The 17,844-nt window shown below is 38.9% G+C and overlaps 2 protein-coding genes across 8 annotated transcripts in view; one reads left to right on the forward strand and one right to left on the reverse strand.

Annotated features, from left to right (window-relative positions):
- CBX5 (chromobox 5) overlaps positions 1-7,763 on the reverse strand; it is a 44,290-nt gene extending 36,527 nt beyond the window's left edge. For 4 of the 5 annotated variants that reach the window (XR_005555113.1, XR_005555112.1, XR_005555110.1 and 1 more), the window contains exon 1: positions 7,189-7,320. The gene's annotated coding sequence lies outside the window, so the exon portion shown is untranslated. Of the gene's footprint in view, positions 1-7,188; positions 7,321-7,662 lie in introns of those variants that run through there. The other variant, XR_005555111.1, reaches the window with a different exon arrangement.
- A 143-nt stretch (positions 7,764-7,906) lies between these two features.
- Positions 7,907-17,509, forward strand: HNRNPA1 (heterogeneous nuclear ribonucleoprotein A1). Of its 3 annotated transcripts, none has more exons than XM_039330540.1 (13): positions 7,907-8,051; positions 8,143-8,181; positions 9,992-10,108; positions 10,491-10,637; positions 11,188-11,398; positions 11,504-11,596; positions 11,682-11,774; positions 12,021-12,125; positions 12,334-12,444; positions 13,394-13,540; positions 13,743-13,805; positions 14,034-16,790; positions 17,371-17,509. In XM_039330540.1, the coding sequence occupies exons 1-11, from the start codon at positions 8,037-8,039 to the stop codon at positions 13,796-13,798; spliced, it is 1,134 nt and encodes a 377-aa protein (XP_039186474.1). In that variant the 5' UTR covers positions 7,907-8,036; the 3' UTR covers positions 13,799-13,805; positions 14,034-16,790; positions 17,371-17,509. The 3 variants fall into 3 exon arrangements, with proteins under 3 accessions (XP_039186474.1, XP_039186476.1, XP_039186477.1); XM_039330542.1 differs by having other exon boundaries at positions 16,710-16,790; XM_039330543.1 differs by lacking the exon at positions 8,143-8,181 and having other exon boundaries at positions 7,908-8,051.
- The last annotated feature ends 335 nt before the right edge of the window (positions 17,510-17,844 follow it).

Genomic DNA, 17,844 nt, shown 5'->3' on the forward strand with positions numbered 1-17,844 from the left:
TGCCACATCTCTTACCTTCCATGTTTTTCTCCCGTTACTAAGAGGCACACTGTGTCTACACAAGGCAGCTGTTGGTCATGCCAGGCCTTTTTACCAGGACCATCTCATGTCATTTCAGGCTGGTGTCCCATCCTTGCAGCCTTTGGAAGCCTCGTTCCCTAAGTCACAAGATCTGGGGAATGAGGTTTCTAAAGGATTGTTAGAATGGGATATCTCACAGTGCTTTGGAAGCCTCATTCCCCAAATCATTCCAAAACACTATGAGAACGGGACATTGGCTTAGAAAATAGCACAAGACAACCTTAATAAGGCCTGGCATGTTCAACAGCTGCTTCACATAGGCCAGAAGCAGCAGGAAAAAAACATCAAAATGGAGCAAAGTAGATCCTCTGAAGGATCTGTAGGGCTTAAAGTGGCATTCTCTGGCAGTGGCAGTGCTGGGGTTGAAGCAGAAGCCTGGGGGCAATGGCAATTGGCCTCTACTTCACCCTAGCTCTCCCTATTGCATGTGCAGAGTGGCTAATCGGGCAGATAGGGAGTGGCAGGAGTTGTGGCAACCTAACATTTGTAAACATTCTGGGCTGGGTGTGCACCTGAGGCTTCTGGGGACGTGATAGCTTCACACATGCTGTTGGGCTAGGCTGGTTTTGCTGAGGTTTTCAAAGGCAGCTAATGCTTTGTGTTGCACTGCAGCATCCCTCAACTCATGCACAGCCTGCACCACCTCCCCACTCTGAAGTACCCCTTACCTGAGACTCTGTCCACTTAGCAACCTGTGATTCTCACTTAACAAATACAACTGTGAGTGCCAGGATTGTGGTTGTTGAATGAAGAGGTCACATGACATTTCACCTAGTGACTGCTTCACTCAACAATCAAGATTTCAGTCCCAATTGTGGTCATAAGTCAAGGAAGGACGATCTGTATTGGCATCATCAGAACGCAGAGAATCTAAGCTGTTTTAATGATGCAAATGGAAAGGGAGTGGGAATACTCTGCTAAGTCTCTCACTTCATTCCCTCAATTTTAAAAAACTGAAAAATACTCAACTGTTAAGTCTCAGTCATTTTGCTATTGAATTTTCAGTAGCACGATCTTCTGATGGGGAGGAAGGTACAAATGGGATATTGAAAGTCTGGATGCAACCCTGCATTGTATATTCATCTGACAACAAGGTAAAGAAAAATATAATAGAAACATCTCTTACATGAAGAATACAGGGGAAACCTACTGGGTTCACCATAGTACAATATTTTGCTCCCTGTCCACTTTGCTCAAAGTTTGTTCAAGCAGCCGTTACACATCTCACAATGCTGATTTCTAACAAGAGATCAGTGTACTTGTGGTTCTTAGGTACAAAAACTCAGTTGGCTCCATAAAATCACTTTTATTTTTCTACTCCTGATACTCAGCTGTCACTACAGGTAGCACTTCTGGTAATTTTGAAGCAGCCAGGAGGAGTGGAGAGGGGCCTGCAAAAAAAATAAAAGGGAATTCGGGGGGGGGGGAGCAACATTGTTTTTTGTAAGTAAAATCACCATGACTTTATAAAATGAATCATATATAAGTTCATTTGTGGATTTAAGTATGATGTATAAAACTCAACATTTCAGTTTATTCAGACAATAATTAAAACATTGCTTGAATTTAAAATCATTTTAATATTAGTTGCAAATATAGCTACAAACCACTGAAATCTGGAGAATTAAAGAGATGGCAACATATAGCCACCATTTTGTTAGTTGCTTGTCAGTTTCTATGATGTCCAAATGAAATGTCCATATCAGATGACTTTTGATATTCATTGGTGAAATGTCCCCATTTCTTCAAATAGTTTGGTGAGCGCTCCCAATCTCATTTTAGCGGTCAGTCCATAGTATAATTAAGAGAAACTACTATTTTCAACATCCATGGTCATATTAATATACTAAACTATCAGCACCACCCTTAGCAATACTGATGTGAATATTCATCCTCCTTCAAAATCATTTCTAATCACTGCTGAGATATCTTCTGAGGCAGAGGCCAATGTTTGTTTAATATTAACTTAGTTACAATTTTATCAGATGAATGAGGCCTTTAGGCCAGGGCAAAACTAATAATACGTATAACACCAATCAACACAAAAATGTAAATACTAAAATCATACTATGCGATTGAAGCCTAATATGTATTCAGTTTAAGTATATCAGGCAGGATCCAATAATACTTCAGTACATATGCCTTTTCTATAAAACCATTTCTCACTCTCCTTGCCCAGGACAATTCTAGAGCAGATTTTAAAGGCATTCAGATTTGTTGAGGAAAGGAAGTAGTTTTTATTATCATATATTACAAAGAACATATTACTCAGTTGTCCAGAACTATTTGTAAAAAGCAAAGCCTCCTTTGAGACAAGCCTGACTCCTAGTGATTTCATGGATATGCCCATGTAGTTTTCTTGGTTTGCTATTACCTTCTTCTGATTTTTTTTTTTAACTTTTCAATCTAAGTACATCTATGATACTCCCCAATACTTCAGCCAAGTATCAACCAAGCCCAACAAGCCTTGCTTAGCTTAAGCCCAGACAAGAATTACCATCTACTGCCTCCTGAATCATCTATTTTTAATTAAATATACTTTCTTGAAAACACATATTTAAATTTTTCATTACAAATTAGTCCTTTTTGGGACACCTGCCTTACTGATATCTAAATTTAAAACAAAATGTTGAACATCAAAATAAACTCTTAAAATTAGTGTCAAAATATGATCTAAATTTCTTAGTCATTATTAACATCTACAATTATTTTATAGCAATTGCAGTAACCTATGCTATCACCAATTGTCTGATGAAAGCTATTTTCAAACCACTTGTATACATGGTTCTTGTTCCAATTTAACAATACATGGGTTTGCTTTTAGAATATACATTAATAAACAGTCTACATTTACTCTGACAGCAAATGAAATCACTCCGTAATGGTCTCTACCTGCCTGATTTTGTTTTATAGCTCAGCGGTGTTTCATACTGCTTTATAATCTTATCTTTTTATTAACAAGGAACCCCTAAAACCTAATTTAAGTATCAAATCATTGAAGGGAATAAAAATAATTCTCTATGCTGTAAGTTTAAAAAACTTACTAAGACATATATACTATTTATTTATGAATTTTGAACGTAACTGGCTTCATCTGACTTTTAACTAAAAAGTAATTGTTCAAAGTTCCCTTGGCACTGAACAAAAGGACTTATGATCTGTCTCTGAAGTTACAGCAATCGCAGTACCTCTGTGGTCACATGATCAAAATTAAGGCACTTGGCATCTTGCTCACATGACCACAAGGGAGCTTCAACTTCCCCATCCATGTCCTTTTGCTCCCCTGCTACCCTGCATGTTGCTGTCCCAACTGACATTCACCATCTTTTTGCTCCCACTACTTATGAGGTATGTCTGGCCTGACCCTTTGTGAGATAGCTGCTGGCTGCATGCAGCTCTCTTCTTCATGTTGTGCACAGTGGAGAAGATGGCCATATGGTCAGCAGCTGCCTTGCAAAGGGTCAGGGACCTTGGAGTGAAAGGTAATGAGGACAATTGGGGCAACTGTGATTTTGAACCATGCTATGGCCGGACTTTGTGCTGTGGCTCAGGACCATCTTATAGCTCCAGAGCTGTAGCACACCAAGAAGCTCCTTTGCACTGCACTGGTGGGCCAGGTTGGATCTGGGCTTCACACTGTGGTTCAGGGGCTTCTTGCAGGTGCAGTCTGCAAGATGTCAACAAGTCCCTGAACTGCAATGGGGCAAGCAGGGGAGTTAGTGGCACTCCTTTACCTTACTCAGGCTTGAGCTGAGGGGGACTAAGCCCCAAATGGCTTGGCTTGTGTGGGTCCTTCGCTAACAACCAATGAAGTTTGCTTTATCCCAAAAGTAAAAGGTAGAGATCTAATTCAACTTTAAAGCAAAAAAAAAAAAAAAGTAGTAAAATGTTCTAAAATGCTCATTGTTTTGACAGTCACTGTATTTTAAATAAAACTATTGGTAGTCACTGCACTTCAGTCATTTAAAGTATTCAAATATATTTACTTTTTGTATATGAAAAGGGTTTATTATTAATAGCAAATCAGGAATACAGACATTTTACTTCATATTTAAGCTAGCTTAATATTTAAGCAAATCTGTTGCTTGTTCAGAAAGTGGTCAGGCAGCATAGCATGCTAAAGACAATATAGAGTAACTAGATCAAAATTACATTAAAAAAGAAAACAAAAATAAATTACCAATTTACCTGTATTAATCTATTTATTCTTATTTTAATGTGCATGAAAAAAATAGTTGATAGAAATAAAAATTACATTGAAACAAAATTTTTATTTTTATAATAGTAATATGGTAGACAAAGAAGAAATACTGAAACATGAGATTCCACAAAGGAAGCAGATTACTGATTTCTAGAAAATTTTCTAAACGTCACTTGCTGGTTAATTTTTCATAGATTAGATTAGATAGATAGATAGATAGGTAGGTAGGTAGGTAGGTAGGTAGGTAGATAGATAGATAGATAGATAGATAGATAGATAGATAGATAAGACATACACACAACACATTCTAGTTAGGGATTACATGTATATATATATTGTCTTTTCTCTCATTAAATGAGTCCTTATTCTGAGTAAAGATTCTATTTAATAGCAAATCAATTTTATTAGCATTTTTACTAGAAAATAACCTGAAATGTACCAACATAATTCACGGTGAAATTAAGAAATCAACTTTACATTTCAAGAGGACTTTTTCTTGAAATCTGCTGAATGCTACCATGTTCCAAGCTGAATCCTTGTGATTATTCTTCAGTTTTCTTCTGTTCTTGAGCCAAGTTTATAATAAGATACTGTTTATCTGTCCGTATTATTGTAATAGGCAACAACTATCTCTTCCATGCAAAATACTAAACAAAAAGCTAGGATGCAAAAACCACTTACCTGTAAACTTTACAACGTACAGAGTTCCATGTAAGCCAGGCTCATGCTTAAATGTACAATTAATAGGCCATTATGGCTATATATGGCCAACATGAAAAACACTGCAAGGGGGGGGGGGAATAATAGAACAATTAAGAACATTTTGAATCTAATATCCCAGAATTGCACTGAGTTCCCCATTAAGGCTTTTTTCCCAAGCATGCTACATCTCACATACCTGTAGTTCCTAATTATTACTGAGAAGCAACCACAACTTTACCACCATTCCAGCAACCAATTTAAGATTTCCCCTTAGTTCAGAACTGTTTATTTAATATGTATCCCCCCCTTTAATATTTTTACAAATAACTCAAGGTGGTGAACATATCCAACACTCTTCCTCCTCCTGTTTTCCCCACAACCCTGTGAGATGAATTGGGCTAAGAGAGAGTGACTTGCCCAAAGTCATCCATCTGGCTTTCATGCCTAAGGAGGGGCTTGCAACTAAGTCTCCTATTTTCTAGCCTGGTGCCTCAACCACTAGACCAAATTGGCTCTGTGTACTTTATATGTATGCTATCATGCTATCAGGCATTGTCCTTGGGCAGACTAGTTACTAGTGAGAAGCTAACTACACATACATAGTTCTTGACTTACAACCATAATGGAGCCTGATCATTATAATTGTAAGTTGTGGTGCTGTTAACTGAGGCACCTACGTGATGATTTTGCTTACAGATCACAATCCTTGCTCTTCCCATTGTGGTTAAGTGACCCTGCAGTCCTTTTTATTAGTAATTCCTATTTGTCCCTAAAGAAAGTTGATCTTCATGCCATAACATGGTTCATTGTGAGCAAAAAAATGTCATTCCTCATGGAGGTGAATGCTGTCTACAATTTTAGAGGTAAATACTAAGTTTGTCATCAACCTCACACCCAAATACCATGCATTCATAGCTCTCCAGGTGTTTCAAGTATCAAAGTAGGGCTAGATAAAGTGTATCTCAGAAAACTGCATGATTTTTTAACCATTATTCCCCTCACTTTATTACCATTATGCGCAATAGCTATGCACAACTACTACAGTAGTATATAATTACTATATATACTCCTAGCTTACTGTAAAACAATCCAGGCATGAACACAAAGGAAAAGAAACTTAGTTGCATGAAAACAATGCTTTCATATTTTAAGTCAATGAAATTTTCTAATAACATCCATATGCTTATAGTTCCACAAAAAAGTTCCTTTCAATTAAAAAAAAGAGAGAAATGCGTGCATATGGCTATGTTAAGATTATAGATAAAATATATGTGTATACCTTTATGTTCTCAAAGATTTATAATATCACAAAATTCTCTACAGCCTCATTTCTTAGGATTAAATATGAGATCTTTCATAAATGCTGTCAGACTGGACAAAAATTAACAATCCACCTTTCAGTTCAATTTCTCTTAAAAGTAAAGCCAGATAACCCAACAAAAATAGTAAAAAAAAGATATTGTAGAAGTACAAACGTTTACCATAGTAAATAATAATGCTCTAGAGTCTAGAACGTATATAAAGTAGTTCGTATCATGCAATTACTGGGATTCTCAGGTCAAGACTAGGGCATCGAATTAACTAGATGCGGCTTATTTTTTATTGTTTTAAAATTGTTGTAAAATTCTCCGGAGGTAATATAGAAACCATGTAAGTGAAGGTGCAGATACCCGGCCACCACTTTTATAGAAAACGACTCCCACTTTCTGGTGGCTCGGGGAAAAAGCTTGGCGAAAAATTCTGCACGGGAAACAAGAGTAAGACGCAAACAAAATGAGCGCCTCTCTCCTGCGAGGGTAGGGTCATGACGGGAAAGCTTTTTACTCCTAGATCCCCCCCACCTCCTTAAGGACGACTCCTTGTAGCCGGGTAGCCGTTCATTGGCCAGACTGCACATCAATCAAACAGCAGCGGGCCAACCCTACCGAAGACAAACCCAGCACCCCCGTTGGTTAAAATGCCTGTTACTTCACATACCGGATCTTAACCCTCAGACGCTGTTAACTGCCTCAAGCTTTCACTCATTCGGCTGTCACTCACTTTTGAGGACTCCGCCCAAAATGCAGGCCCCGCCCTCCACCCAACGGTGGCTCACGGCTCAGTCAATCAGGCTCCCAATCACACCGAAACCACACCCCCTCCCGAAGAATCACTGGCTCTCGGTAACGCGCTACACGCCAAGACTGTTTCCCGTGGTCGCTCACCTGGGGAAAGTAACGGCTCGGTACGAAACCAACTTCCCCCTCCCTGGTTTGTACCCCCTCACGGCCACCGCTTCTGCGCAACGCCCGCCAAAACAGCTTTCCAGTGCGCACGCGCTAGCCCCTCCGCCCCCTTCCCAGCTTCACCGCGCTGGCGTGAGGCGCGCGCACCTCCTTACTATCTTCCTCAACCTCTGTTCCTCCCTTCGGATATATTTCAAGACGCATGCGCAAAGGTACAGTACGCCTCACCGTGTACGCCTGCCTGGAAGCAAGTTTTATATGTAAAACGATCTTTTTTCCCCTTCTACCCTGGCATGTACCTTCACCACCACAGGGATGGATATAGTCCTAACCACCGACCTAAACCCGTTTAGAAAACGAACTTAATTCCCGCCTCTATAATAATAAATGAAGAGAAGATGGACCAATCTCTATAAAGATAGCCGGTCGTAAAAGCCAATCAGAAGAACTTACGCTCCGAATGCTCCAATGAGAAGGAAACAATGTGAAGGAGAAAGGTGTTGCCTTGCAGCTGGAGCTTTAGGAGTAGAGGGCGGGAAAATTCACCAAATCAAAGGAGTGACAGAAATCTAACCAATAGAAAGACAAAGGAGGTGGGGCAATGACGAGAAAACAGGTGTATTCATCCACTAGGAGGCAGACTATTTGCCTATTAACCAATAGGCATCGACAAAAGCTACACAGCTATCCAATGAGAGTGGATAGGGGTGGGTGTTGATAGTGAAGGCGACGACGCTCTGGTGACTCTGCCCCTTTCGGTATCGGGTGCAGCGAGAGGGATCGTCGTTCGTGAAGAAGGCCGGCCTTCTCCATTTGCTACTGCCAAGATGTCCAAATCTGAGGTAAGAGCCTATTAACAGGCATTTTTATTTTATTTTTACGACTCTAAACCAGTGGCTTGTTTTTGTGGAATTATGTTTCCTTTGCCTTTAGGGATCGTCTGATTATGGGTGCGATCTGTCGCCTAACGCAGTAAGTGTTACAAATATCGTTTCTGTCCTCATTCCCGCTACTGAAATGCATTATTTTTCTTTTGCGCTCGTCTTTTTTCGCCGCTTGTTTGGCTTTCTGATTATCCTTTGTTAGTAGGTCTTTCCTTTTTCTCCGGTTGGGCTTACTTCTCCCCCCCCTACGTGTCTTCAAAACTGCGCATGCGCATTGTGTTGCTAGCTTAGGCGCCATCTTTTCCAGTGCGTGGCGTTCACAGCTGCTATCTGTTGCGCTCGTAATGGCTGCGCTTGCGCCGTGCAGTGGGCAAAACTCTAGACGCACACGCCTGCGCACTTCTCCGGAGCAGTTCCGAGTTTGCGTGTAGGTGGGGGATGGGAAGAAGCGAAGGCCACGTGCTCACTTGCTTTGTCTCTGATAGCTGGTTTCTCGGCCTTTAATTTTCACGTTTCTCTGCTCCAACTTCTCTCTGCAAATGGAAAGAGACGGCCCGGTAACACTCCTTCTCCCCTTTCCTTCAGATGATTTTTATGTGAGGGTGAGAAGAGAAGGCCTGCCCGTTCTGAGGCAAGAGGTGCCCGAGGAAGCACCAGTTAAATGTTTTTAAAATGTGAATGCACTTACATTGGCTGAGAAAGCGTGTTCCATCAGCCATTGTATGTATTTTATAAATTTTGAGGTTGCTACAAGGTTGCCGTTTCCGCAAAATTGGAACGTAATCTGGCCTCCCCCCCCCACTACTTTGCTGGAAACACTAAAATACACATAATTTGCGAAAATGATAAATTTATTAAGACAGCAATACTTTTCGCAGGCCTAATAAGCATATTCCTGAATTGCCTTAAAAAGACGGCCTGTTGTATTTCTCCTTTTCGGAGCATATCAGAATTAGTGCCTTTGTTCCTAAAGTATAATTCCTTATAGTGTGTAACAATATAGAAGCAGCCAAATAAATGCTTTAGATACCTTAATTGCATTGGAGTTTAATGCTAATGTTGATGTTCTACTGTCTTGGGGTTCTGTTTAAATTAACAAGCAAAGTAGTTAATTGATGTAGGGTGAAAGTTTGCATTTTATGACACCAGAATGGATCAAAGAAAAAATAAGATTACATTTCCTGAGTGATCTCTAAAATGCAGGCAGTCCTTGATTTACAACCATTTATGTAGTGACTGAAGTTACAACAGCACTAAAAAGGTGACTTATAACCAGGATTCCACACTTACGACCATTGCAGCATCCCCATTGTCATACGATCAAAATTAGGTTGTTTGGTAACTGGTATGCACTTATGTATGAAGATTGCAGTGTCCTTAGGTCATGTGATCACATTTTGTGACCTTCTGACAAGCAAAGTCAAGGGGGAAGCCAGATTCACTTAACAACATATTACTAACTTAACTGCAGTGATTCACTTAATAATTGTGGCAAGAAAGGTTTTAAAATGGGGAAAATTCACTTAGCTGTCTTGCTTAGTATCACAATTTTGATTGTATGTCAAGGACTGTCAGTACTTAGGTTCTGCAGATGTTAGATAAAAACCTAACGGGAAAAAGTCACAACATCAAGTCAAAAATAGTTTTTCATGTGAAAATGGGTTTTATGAGCTTGGTTCTGGTACTCACTATAGCTATATTGCATGTGCTAAAAGGACTTCCTATTTCTTAAATAGCTAATTTCTGCAAACCTAATCCTGTACTTTTTACCTGGTTCTGGCTGATGGGACCTGGTATTCTTACATGCTGAATAAATCATGCTTATTTTCATTATGGCCCCCCCACCATCGTAAGCTGTGATCATATCCTTCCTAGTGTTGCTTACTTTTCTGTTTCAGTCCCCCAAGGAACCTGAACAGCTGCGAAAACTGTTTATTGGTGGCCTGAGTTTTGAGACAACAGATGAGAGCCTTCGCAATCATTTTGAGCAATGGGGCACACTTACAGATTGTGTGGTAAGTACATGTCACCTTATGTCAACATGGGTGGCAAACAATTTTAATAAATATCTGTGTCTGAATTAAGATACAGGAAGTATAGAATAGTCAGAAAAAGAAAATCTCCCAGCTACTACATTAACTGCTAATGTTGCTTTTAGTATATCACTATTTCCAAGAAAATGGGGTAATTCATTTTTTCTAAATCCAGGGGTGTCAAACTGCCAACCTGCAAGCCGAAACCACACCCACCCCAGCTCCGGCAATGGGGAAAAAGTTGCGATATGTCACATGACATGGCGAGTTTGACACCCCTGTTCTAAATTTAACATTGCTTGCACCAGGTACATTGCTTGCACTTGTGTATTTTAGAGCAAAAATGTATGTTATTTCTTCTTAGGTAATGAGAGATCCCAATACTAAGCGCTCCAGGGGGTTTGGATTTGTCACTTACTCAACAGTGGAAGAGGTTGATGCTGCCATGAATGCCAGACCACATAAGGTTGATGGTAGAGTTGTTGAACCAAAGAGAGCAGTATCTAGAGAGGTAAGAACCACTGTTGTATGTATAGCCAACAGGTTCAAAATCTTAGCAAAAATGGTGGAAGCCCAAAACATTGCAATCAGGAATCCTACTCAGAACATAGGTAATATGGTTGGCTTAACAGTTTATTGCTGCATTAGGCATCTTTGGTTTAAATTTATTTGTAAATTTTACTGGCTTTTAATTTAAATTGTTTTATTTGTTTTTTATGATTTTTTGCTATGATCTGTGCATATAAGTTTTCTTAAATAAGTTCTTTTTAAAAAATCATTCATGAATTGCATTTGGGAGAAAAACAGAATTTAGTGTTAATTGCTCCTCCCTTCTATTCTACCAATATGTTGGCTGAGATTTAAATGAATTGCTATTCTGCAGTGCCAGCTTGGAAAAAGCTGCTCTGTAAATTTAGAGTTACAGTATTTTAAAAATTGCAATTTATAGGCTTGACATTTTAAATATGTCTTTAAGATACATAGTGTGTTATTTGATGGTATGGATCATCACCAAGCAGCCACAAATATTAGATTTTAAAATGTTTTTTGTCCTGCCTCAGGATTCCCAGAGACCCGGAGCACATTTGACAGTGAAGAAAATTTTTGTTGGGGGGATTAAGGAAGATACAGAGGAACACCATTTGAGGGATTACTTTGAACAGTATGGCAAAATTGAAGTTATAGAGATAATGACCGATCGTGGCAGTGGCAAAAAAAGGGGATTTGCCTTTGTTACTTTTGATGATCATGACTCTGTGGACAAGATTGTCAGTAAGTATCTTATGTCATACTTTCAGCTAAGCTTTAACTTGTTCTATTGCCTCTACGTGAGGCTTCTACAGAGATTTTGATACCATTTTATCTTTTCATCTCTAGTTCAGAAATACCATACTGTAAATGGGCATAATTGTGAAGTCCGAAAGGCTTTGTCAAAACAGGAAATGGCCAGTGCCTCTTCCAGTCAGCGAGGTAAGTATGCAGTGTAGTAAGTGTGCACTACAGATAAAGTGTAATGATATTTTCCAGGAATGCTATATGTTGTTGTTGTTCATAGGTCGCAGCAGCTCTGGAAGTTTTGGCAGTGGGCGTGGAGGTGGATTTGGCGGTGGTGACAATTTCAATCGTGGTAGCAACTTCGGAGGCCGGGGTAAGGCTTTTGAAGATTTAAAATTCATTTTAAGATCTTAATCACAGTAAGGACATCAAGGAATACATTGTTGCATCTTATTAAGATTAATGGGTTTCTTTCTGGGATTGATCAGTGCTTTGGATCTGTGTATCTTTTCTGTATACTTTTTTTTTTTTTACACAAATGCCAAACCTATGTGTGTTAATGACTTATCACAAATCTGAAATCAGATCAATGTGCTAATAATTTATTTTTTCCCCTCAGGTGGGTTTGGCAGCCGCAGTGGTGGTGGTGGTGGCGGCGGTGGAGGAGGAGGAGGAGGAGGATATGGGGGCAGCGGAGATGGCTATAATGGGTTTGGCAATGATGGTAAGTTCATATAGCTTTTGAAAGTTGCCATTTTTCATAAGCTGCTGTATAGCTACATATTGATTTATTTTTAGGGTATATGTATCTTTAGTATGGCATACATACAATCGTTAAAATAGTCTTCATTTTAAATAGAGATTTGTAAAAATATACATCTATTTTTATGATTGGCAGTGTTTTGCGATTCAGGATCTTATTTGCTTTGTAGGTTATGGAGGCAGTGGCCCTGGATATTCTGGAGGAAGCCGGGGTTACGGTGGCAGTGGAAGCTATGATGGATACAACAACGGAGGGGGCAGCTTTGGTGGTGGCAGTGGGGGTAAATTTCAATTTGATCTTGAGCACTTAAGATTGCTATTTTTGCTGTACTGATACGGTAATATGATGGGGAATAAACTGCCAGAGCAAATCAGTGAAGTGCATCAAAGGTGACATCCCTTGATGTTTTGGGTGACATGCCAGCATCTACCAGCACCTTAAATTATTCTCAAAAGCATATCCCATTCTTCCTTGATTTGCAGAGGCTGCATAAGAATGGCCTGGATTCTTCAGGACTACCAGAGACCTCATAGCCACCTTAAAAAAAGTTTTTTTCTTCAGCAGTAAACACACATACCGGTTCTTGTGCAATTTACAGAGGCTCCAGAAACTGGGAGAGCATGGCCCTCTTGCACAACTTCTAGAGGCCCTGTGAGAATTGGGCCATGGGGCAATTGCACCATTCCCTAAGGGTTGCACTCCTTAAGGAGCAACACAAATTGGCCTTTTTGAGTGACAGTAGCGTCCAGGCCTGCACTTTATGCTCAATCTCAAGACTGCTGAGTGCTGCTGTTCAGGGTGGCCTAGATTGGGGGGGGGGGAGAATTGTTTCTTGTTTGGTTGAGGGGGGATGATGTACCAGCAGAGTCAAGTTAGGAAAGTTTTGACATGCCCAGCCTAAAAGGTCTAGTGGCTCTCCCAACCTTTTCTATACTCCGCACTCCTAGAACTCTTCTGATATATTCTCGCACTCCTTACAAAAGTTCAAAATAACAGCAACGAATTATGCATTCTCAGTTGGGAACTGAGAATAGCAAAAAAAATAAATAAAACCAAATATTTGCTGCCATCTAGTTGTAGTGTGAATTTTTGCAGTCTAGTCTATTAGGCTTAGCATGCACCTTCATTTAAACATGCTCAGTATATTTGGGAAATATAGATATGAAGGAATTTCATAAATGAAATACTTGGGGTTTTATAAATTTGCGGATGATTTTTATTCTGTTCAGGAAGCAGCTTTGGAGGTGGAGGAAGCTACAATGATTTTGGCAGTTACAACAACCAGTCTTCAAATTTTGGGCCCATGAAAGGAGGAGGAGGAGGAGGAGGAGGAAACTTTGGAGGGAGGAGCTCTGGCCCTTATGGTGGAAGTGGTGGTAAGTGTATGATCTAATTGACTAGGGAGAAAATGGATCGTGTTAGTTTCTAGTTGAATTCTTGAGTGATAGACATGAAAAACTGACGTCAGCCCTCGCACTTCTTTTTTTCTCTTTATAAAGAGGGTAAGGTTCTGTTCTTTCTAAAAAGTTTCTTTTTTTACCTATTCCCGTTTAAGATAACTTATTTTTTTCTTTTTAGGTGGCTATGGGGGCTCTGGTAGTGGCAGTAGCTATGGTGGTGGAAGGCGGTTTTAATTCCTAGGTAAGACTTCCTCCATTTGCTCATGGATAAATGCAGTACTAAATGAATTGTAACAGTAACTCATAATGTAGCTGAGCAAGTTATTGTAGTTTAAGCATATTTGGAATAAAATGCAGATGTTAAAGCTAATAAATGGATTGGCAATCGGGGGAACAAACTTGATATTGGATTATAGCCTTGAGTCTCAATATGTTTAGATTAACAACTTTATTCCATATTATTCAACAGGAAACAAAGCTTAGCAGGAGAGGAGAGCCAGAGAAGTGACAGGGAAGCTACAGGTTACCACAGTTGTGAACTCAGCCAAACAGAGTTGTGGCAGGGTAGAACTGCCTCATGAAGACATGTGTTAGACAAGCGCTTGTTTGCAAACATCAGGACTGTATTTGTGACTAACTGTATAACAGGATATTTTAGTTTTCGTGTTCTGTGGAAAGTGCAAAGCATTCCAACCAGGGTTTTTATGTAGATTTTCTTTTTCCACACCCATGCTGTTGACTGCGAACTGTAATAGACTGATCATGACGCTGAATAAATGTGTCTTTTTTTTTAAATGTGCTGTGTAAAGTTAGTTTACTATAAGTTAATGTACATTGATTTTCACTACATGAAAAAGATTAGTGAAGACTCAAATAGCAGAGAATGATTCTCAGAATGCCAAGATATTTTTATATTCAAAGCCAAATATATTGATTTTGTATCTTGTTGAACTTCATGAAAAACAAATCACAGAGATTTCCTCAATGAAGAACCACTTCCAAAATGTATTCCTTATTTAAATAAGGACATCATCTTGGTAGCTTGACAATTGTTCTTTCCTGTTTGCTTTTTCAGCTCATGTCTTCCCTTTTTCTGGTTGAGTTTAAAGAGTGACTGAGGCAGGAGATTTTATATGCTGAATTAAGGCAAATAAAAAGATTGGCCACATCAGCATATAGGCATAGCAGCTCAACAAGAAGCTTGAAATGAGACATTTGGCAATAAGTCACTACTAGAGCCTGCTATGCTTATGACATCTCTAGGCAGTTACCCAGTTGGATCTGAGTCGCCCCAAATAAGTATAAACATTTTATCTGTACTATAGAAATTGCAATTTCTTGGGCTTGACAGCAAGAGAATCAGCTCTCAAAAGCTGGAATTTCCAACAACTGGGATGTTGATACCAGATTGTTGTGGCTCACTTGCAGTTTCATTTATATAATAAAAAATAGGAAATAGATTTTACACTGAAGAGACTAGCAAAATACATGACTTTTCATTCACTGCTAGCTGAAGGCATAAATATCTCAAATGTTAACATTTGCTAAAATTGTTAAAAGAGTCACCTTGCTTGTTTGCAGATGGGCAGCAAACAAATTTAATAAATAAAAATGGATAAAAGTATCTCAACTAATGATAGTGGGGGAAGGTCACAAGATTATGTAAGCTAGTTCATATAATTTATATCTGTTAGGCAAAAGTTTTATAAAAATCCACTAGTCTAAATTAAAATCCGACAGTGTGCTCTCTTCTCAAAAGTAGACTAGATTTTGTAATGAGAAGCTCCAACATGAGGAAAAGAGTGAATCTTATGGCACTCTTAAGCTAATCTTGTGGTATTAAAAGTGCCACTAGTTTGAGGCACTTAAAGTAACCTAATTATCCCCAAATTGTTTCATTCTTGTGAGGGAGCCAAAAAGATTCTCATATCTGTTAAAGTTCAGTTGCGTTTTGAAACTCCGGAAATTGTTTCCATTCTATAAAATACATTTCATATATTTTCCCACTTAATGCAACTTACCATACAAAATGGGTACACTGGCTCCTATTTTCTGGTTCCATTAAACATTGCTTGGTAGTATGTTTCTGTTCCACAAAATGGAAGTAGAAATGTACTTAAAAATTGGAGGGTATAGATCTGTCATGGAATTGCATTATACTCTGGTCAATTAATCTGTCAGATTTAAATGCGCCTGTAGCATTTCTCAGTGTCTTATGAAATAAGACAAATGTGTGCTTAAATATGTTTGTGGTTGCAATGGTGCTTGTATATGGTGTGTGTACAAGTGTATTTATATAAAAAACTTCTGATTGGTGACTGGTTTAATTTAGAATGAAAATTAATAGTCCTGATGGGTTTTTCCATGGCTGAGTTTGCAGTAGCAGGTGGATCCTGACAAGACCTCAGGATTCACGAAATAATATTCGTTTTTGGCATGGTAGCATAACCACAACAAAGGAGAGCACACCAGGACCCGAAAACTAAGTAGCATTACAAAACCGGGAGGCATGCAGATGTTTGAGCTACTAGGAACGGCTAGCAAGCATAGCTCCGAATGGCTTCCAGATCAGACGCTACTACAGCTGAGAGTAGACACGTGTTTTGAGTCAAGTGGACAGATAAGCCAGGTGCAGGCTCCTGCTGACTAGAAGGGAGTACTCAGTGACCATCGGAAGGAGTCAGACGAGAGTAAGGATCCTTGCTCTTAGGACTAGCAGAAGGAAGGAAAGGTTATATTACTGTACTGGTAGGTAAGAACAGATTTTACTTACGTCCTATACAGTTTTGTTATCCTACTAAACTTTCTCTAAGACTGAGTTTACCTTGTAAATACCAGTCTAGCTATCTTTTAATTCACCCAGTGCTGTAATATGCAAGCAGTAGATGGACAGAACGTTACTAATTAATATTTTACTGTCACAGGCCTGGCAACATCGCTAATGAAATGTATATTTAATAAAAGTAATGCCTTTTCATCCCTCTTTGCGTGGCCTTGTTGACTTAAACAATTTTAGTATAACACAGTGCACTGGCTGTGCTGCTATAAAGGCAGAAGAATTTATGGGGGTGGGAATGCTTATATAAAGTATGAATAGGGACTCAATAAAATTGGGCAGTATTTAATTTTTCTTCCCTTTTTATAGGAAAAGAGGAGCTGTCCGGTGATAAAATACCTTTCTTCCTCACAGATGGACTGTCTTCGGATTTCCTTTTTCTTTTTAAAGGTAAAAAAAATGCTAAATTGTGGGAGTAAGTTTACCAAAACAAATGAAATACGCTAACATACAGTAAATGAGTTTGTGCTGTAATTTAACTTGAGAGGCAGATGATAGGTGAACTTTTAATGCTTACTGATAGTCTTTGACTTAAGACTACAATTGAGCTCCAAATTTCTGTTATTAAGTGAGACATTTGTTAAGTGAGTTTCCCCCATTTTACAACCTTTCTTGCTGCAAATCTGACTCCCCTGTTGGCTTTGCTTGTGAGAACATTGCAAAAGGTGATTGCATGACCTTGGGACACAGCAACGGTCATAACTATGAACTAGTTGCTAAGCATCTGAATTTTGATCACATGATCATGGGGATGCTGCAAAGGTCATGATTAAAAAGTTACATTTTCAGTGCCATTGTAACTTTGACCAGGCACTAAACAAACATGTAAGTCAAGGACTATCTGTACTTATTTAACATAGTGGTGAAAGTTAACGTAACTATTAAGGAGTGGGGGTTTTTCAAAAGTGCAGCCCCCCTCCCTACCATTAATGTCTGATCTTAAAATTTATTATTGCTATTTGTCTTGCAGGTCTCCTCAGCTTGATGTACCATAAACCTTTCAAAGAAAGTTACGTTTGCTACTAGGTAGCTGTACTATAATCTGTTGTTACAAATAACGATAGATTTAATATTTAAATTATTTTTAATAAAAGTTTATTTAACAAACATTTTTGATATAAATTGACTACTTTTTGTGGCGTGTTAACATCTCTTCCAATAAGGTGTTAGAATGTGTTTCTTAAGAATAGACAAGCTTCTATGATAGCAAATCAGTATTAGTCTGAGGTACAAATCAATGGATTTTTTCAGAAACATTTTCTCTACAGTGTGAAATCCTAGTTATTTTACTTACAGTATATGTACGTTCTTATAAATTAGCTTCCCTAAAATGATATAGAAATGCAAGCTTGCAGCTCATGAAGCAATTTTGCCTCTTGAACCAGTATTAAAAATAAGGAGCAATGGCCTTCATTAAATGGTAGCTCCACGGAGCTACCTGATA

Source organism: Crotalus tigris, unplaced genomic scaffold (assembly GCF_016545835.1).
Source record: "Crotalus tigris isolate CLP2741 ecotype Arizona unplaced genomic scaffold, ASM1654583v1 scf7180000024429.2167931701:2281839, whole genome shotgun sequence".
NCBI lineage: Eukaryota > Metazoa > Chordata > Lepidosauria > Squamata > Viperidae > Crotalus > Crotalus tigris.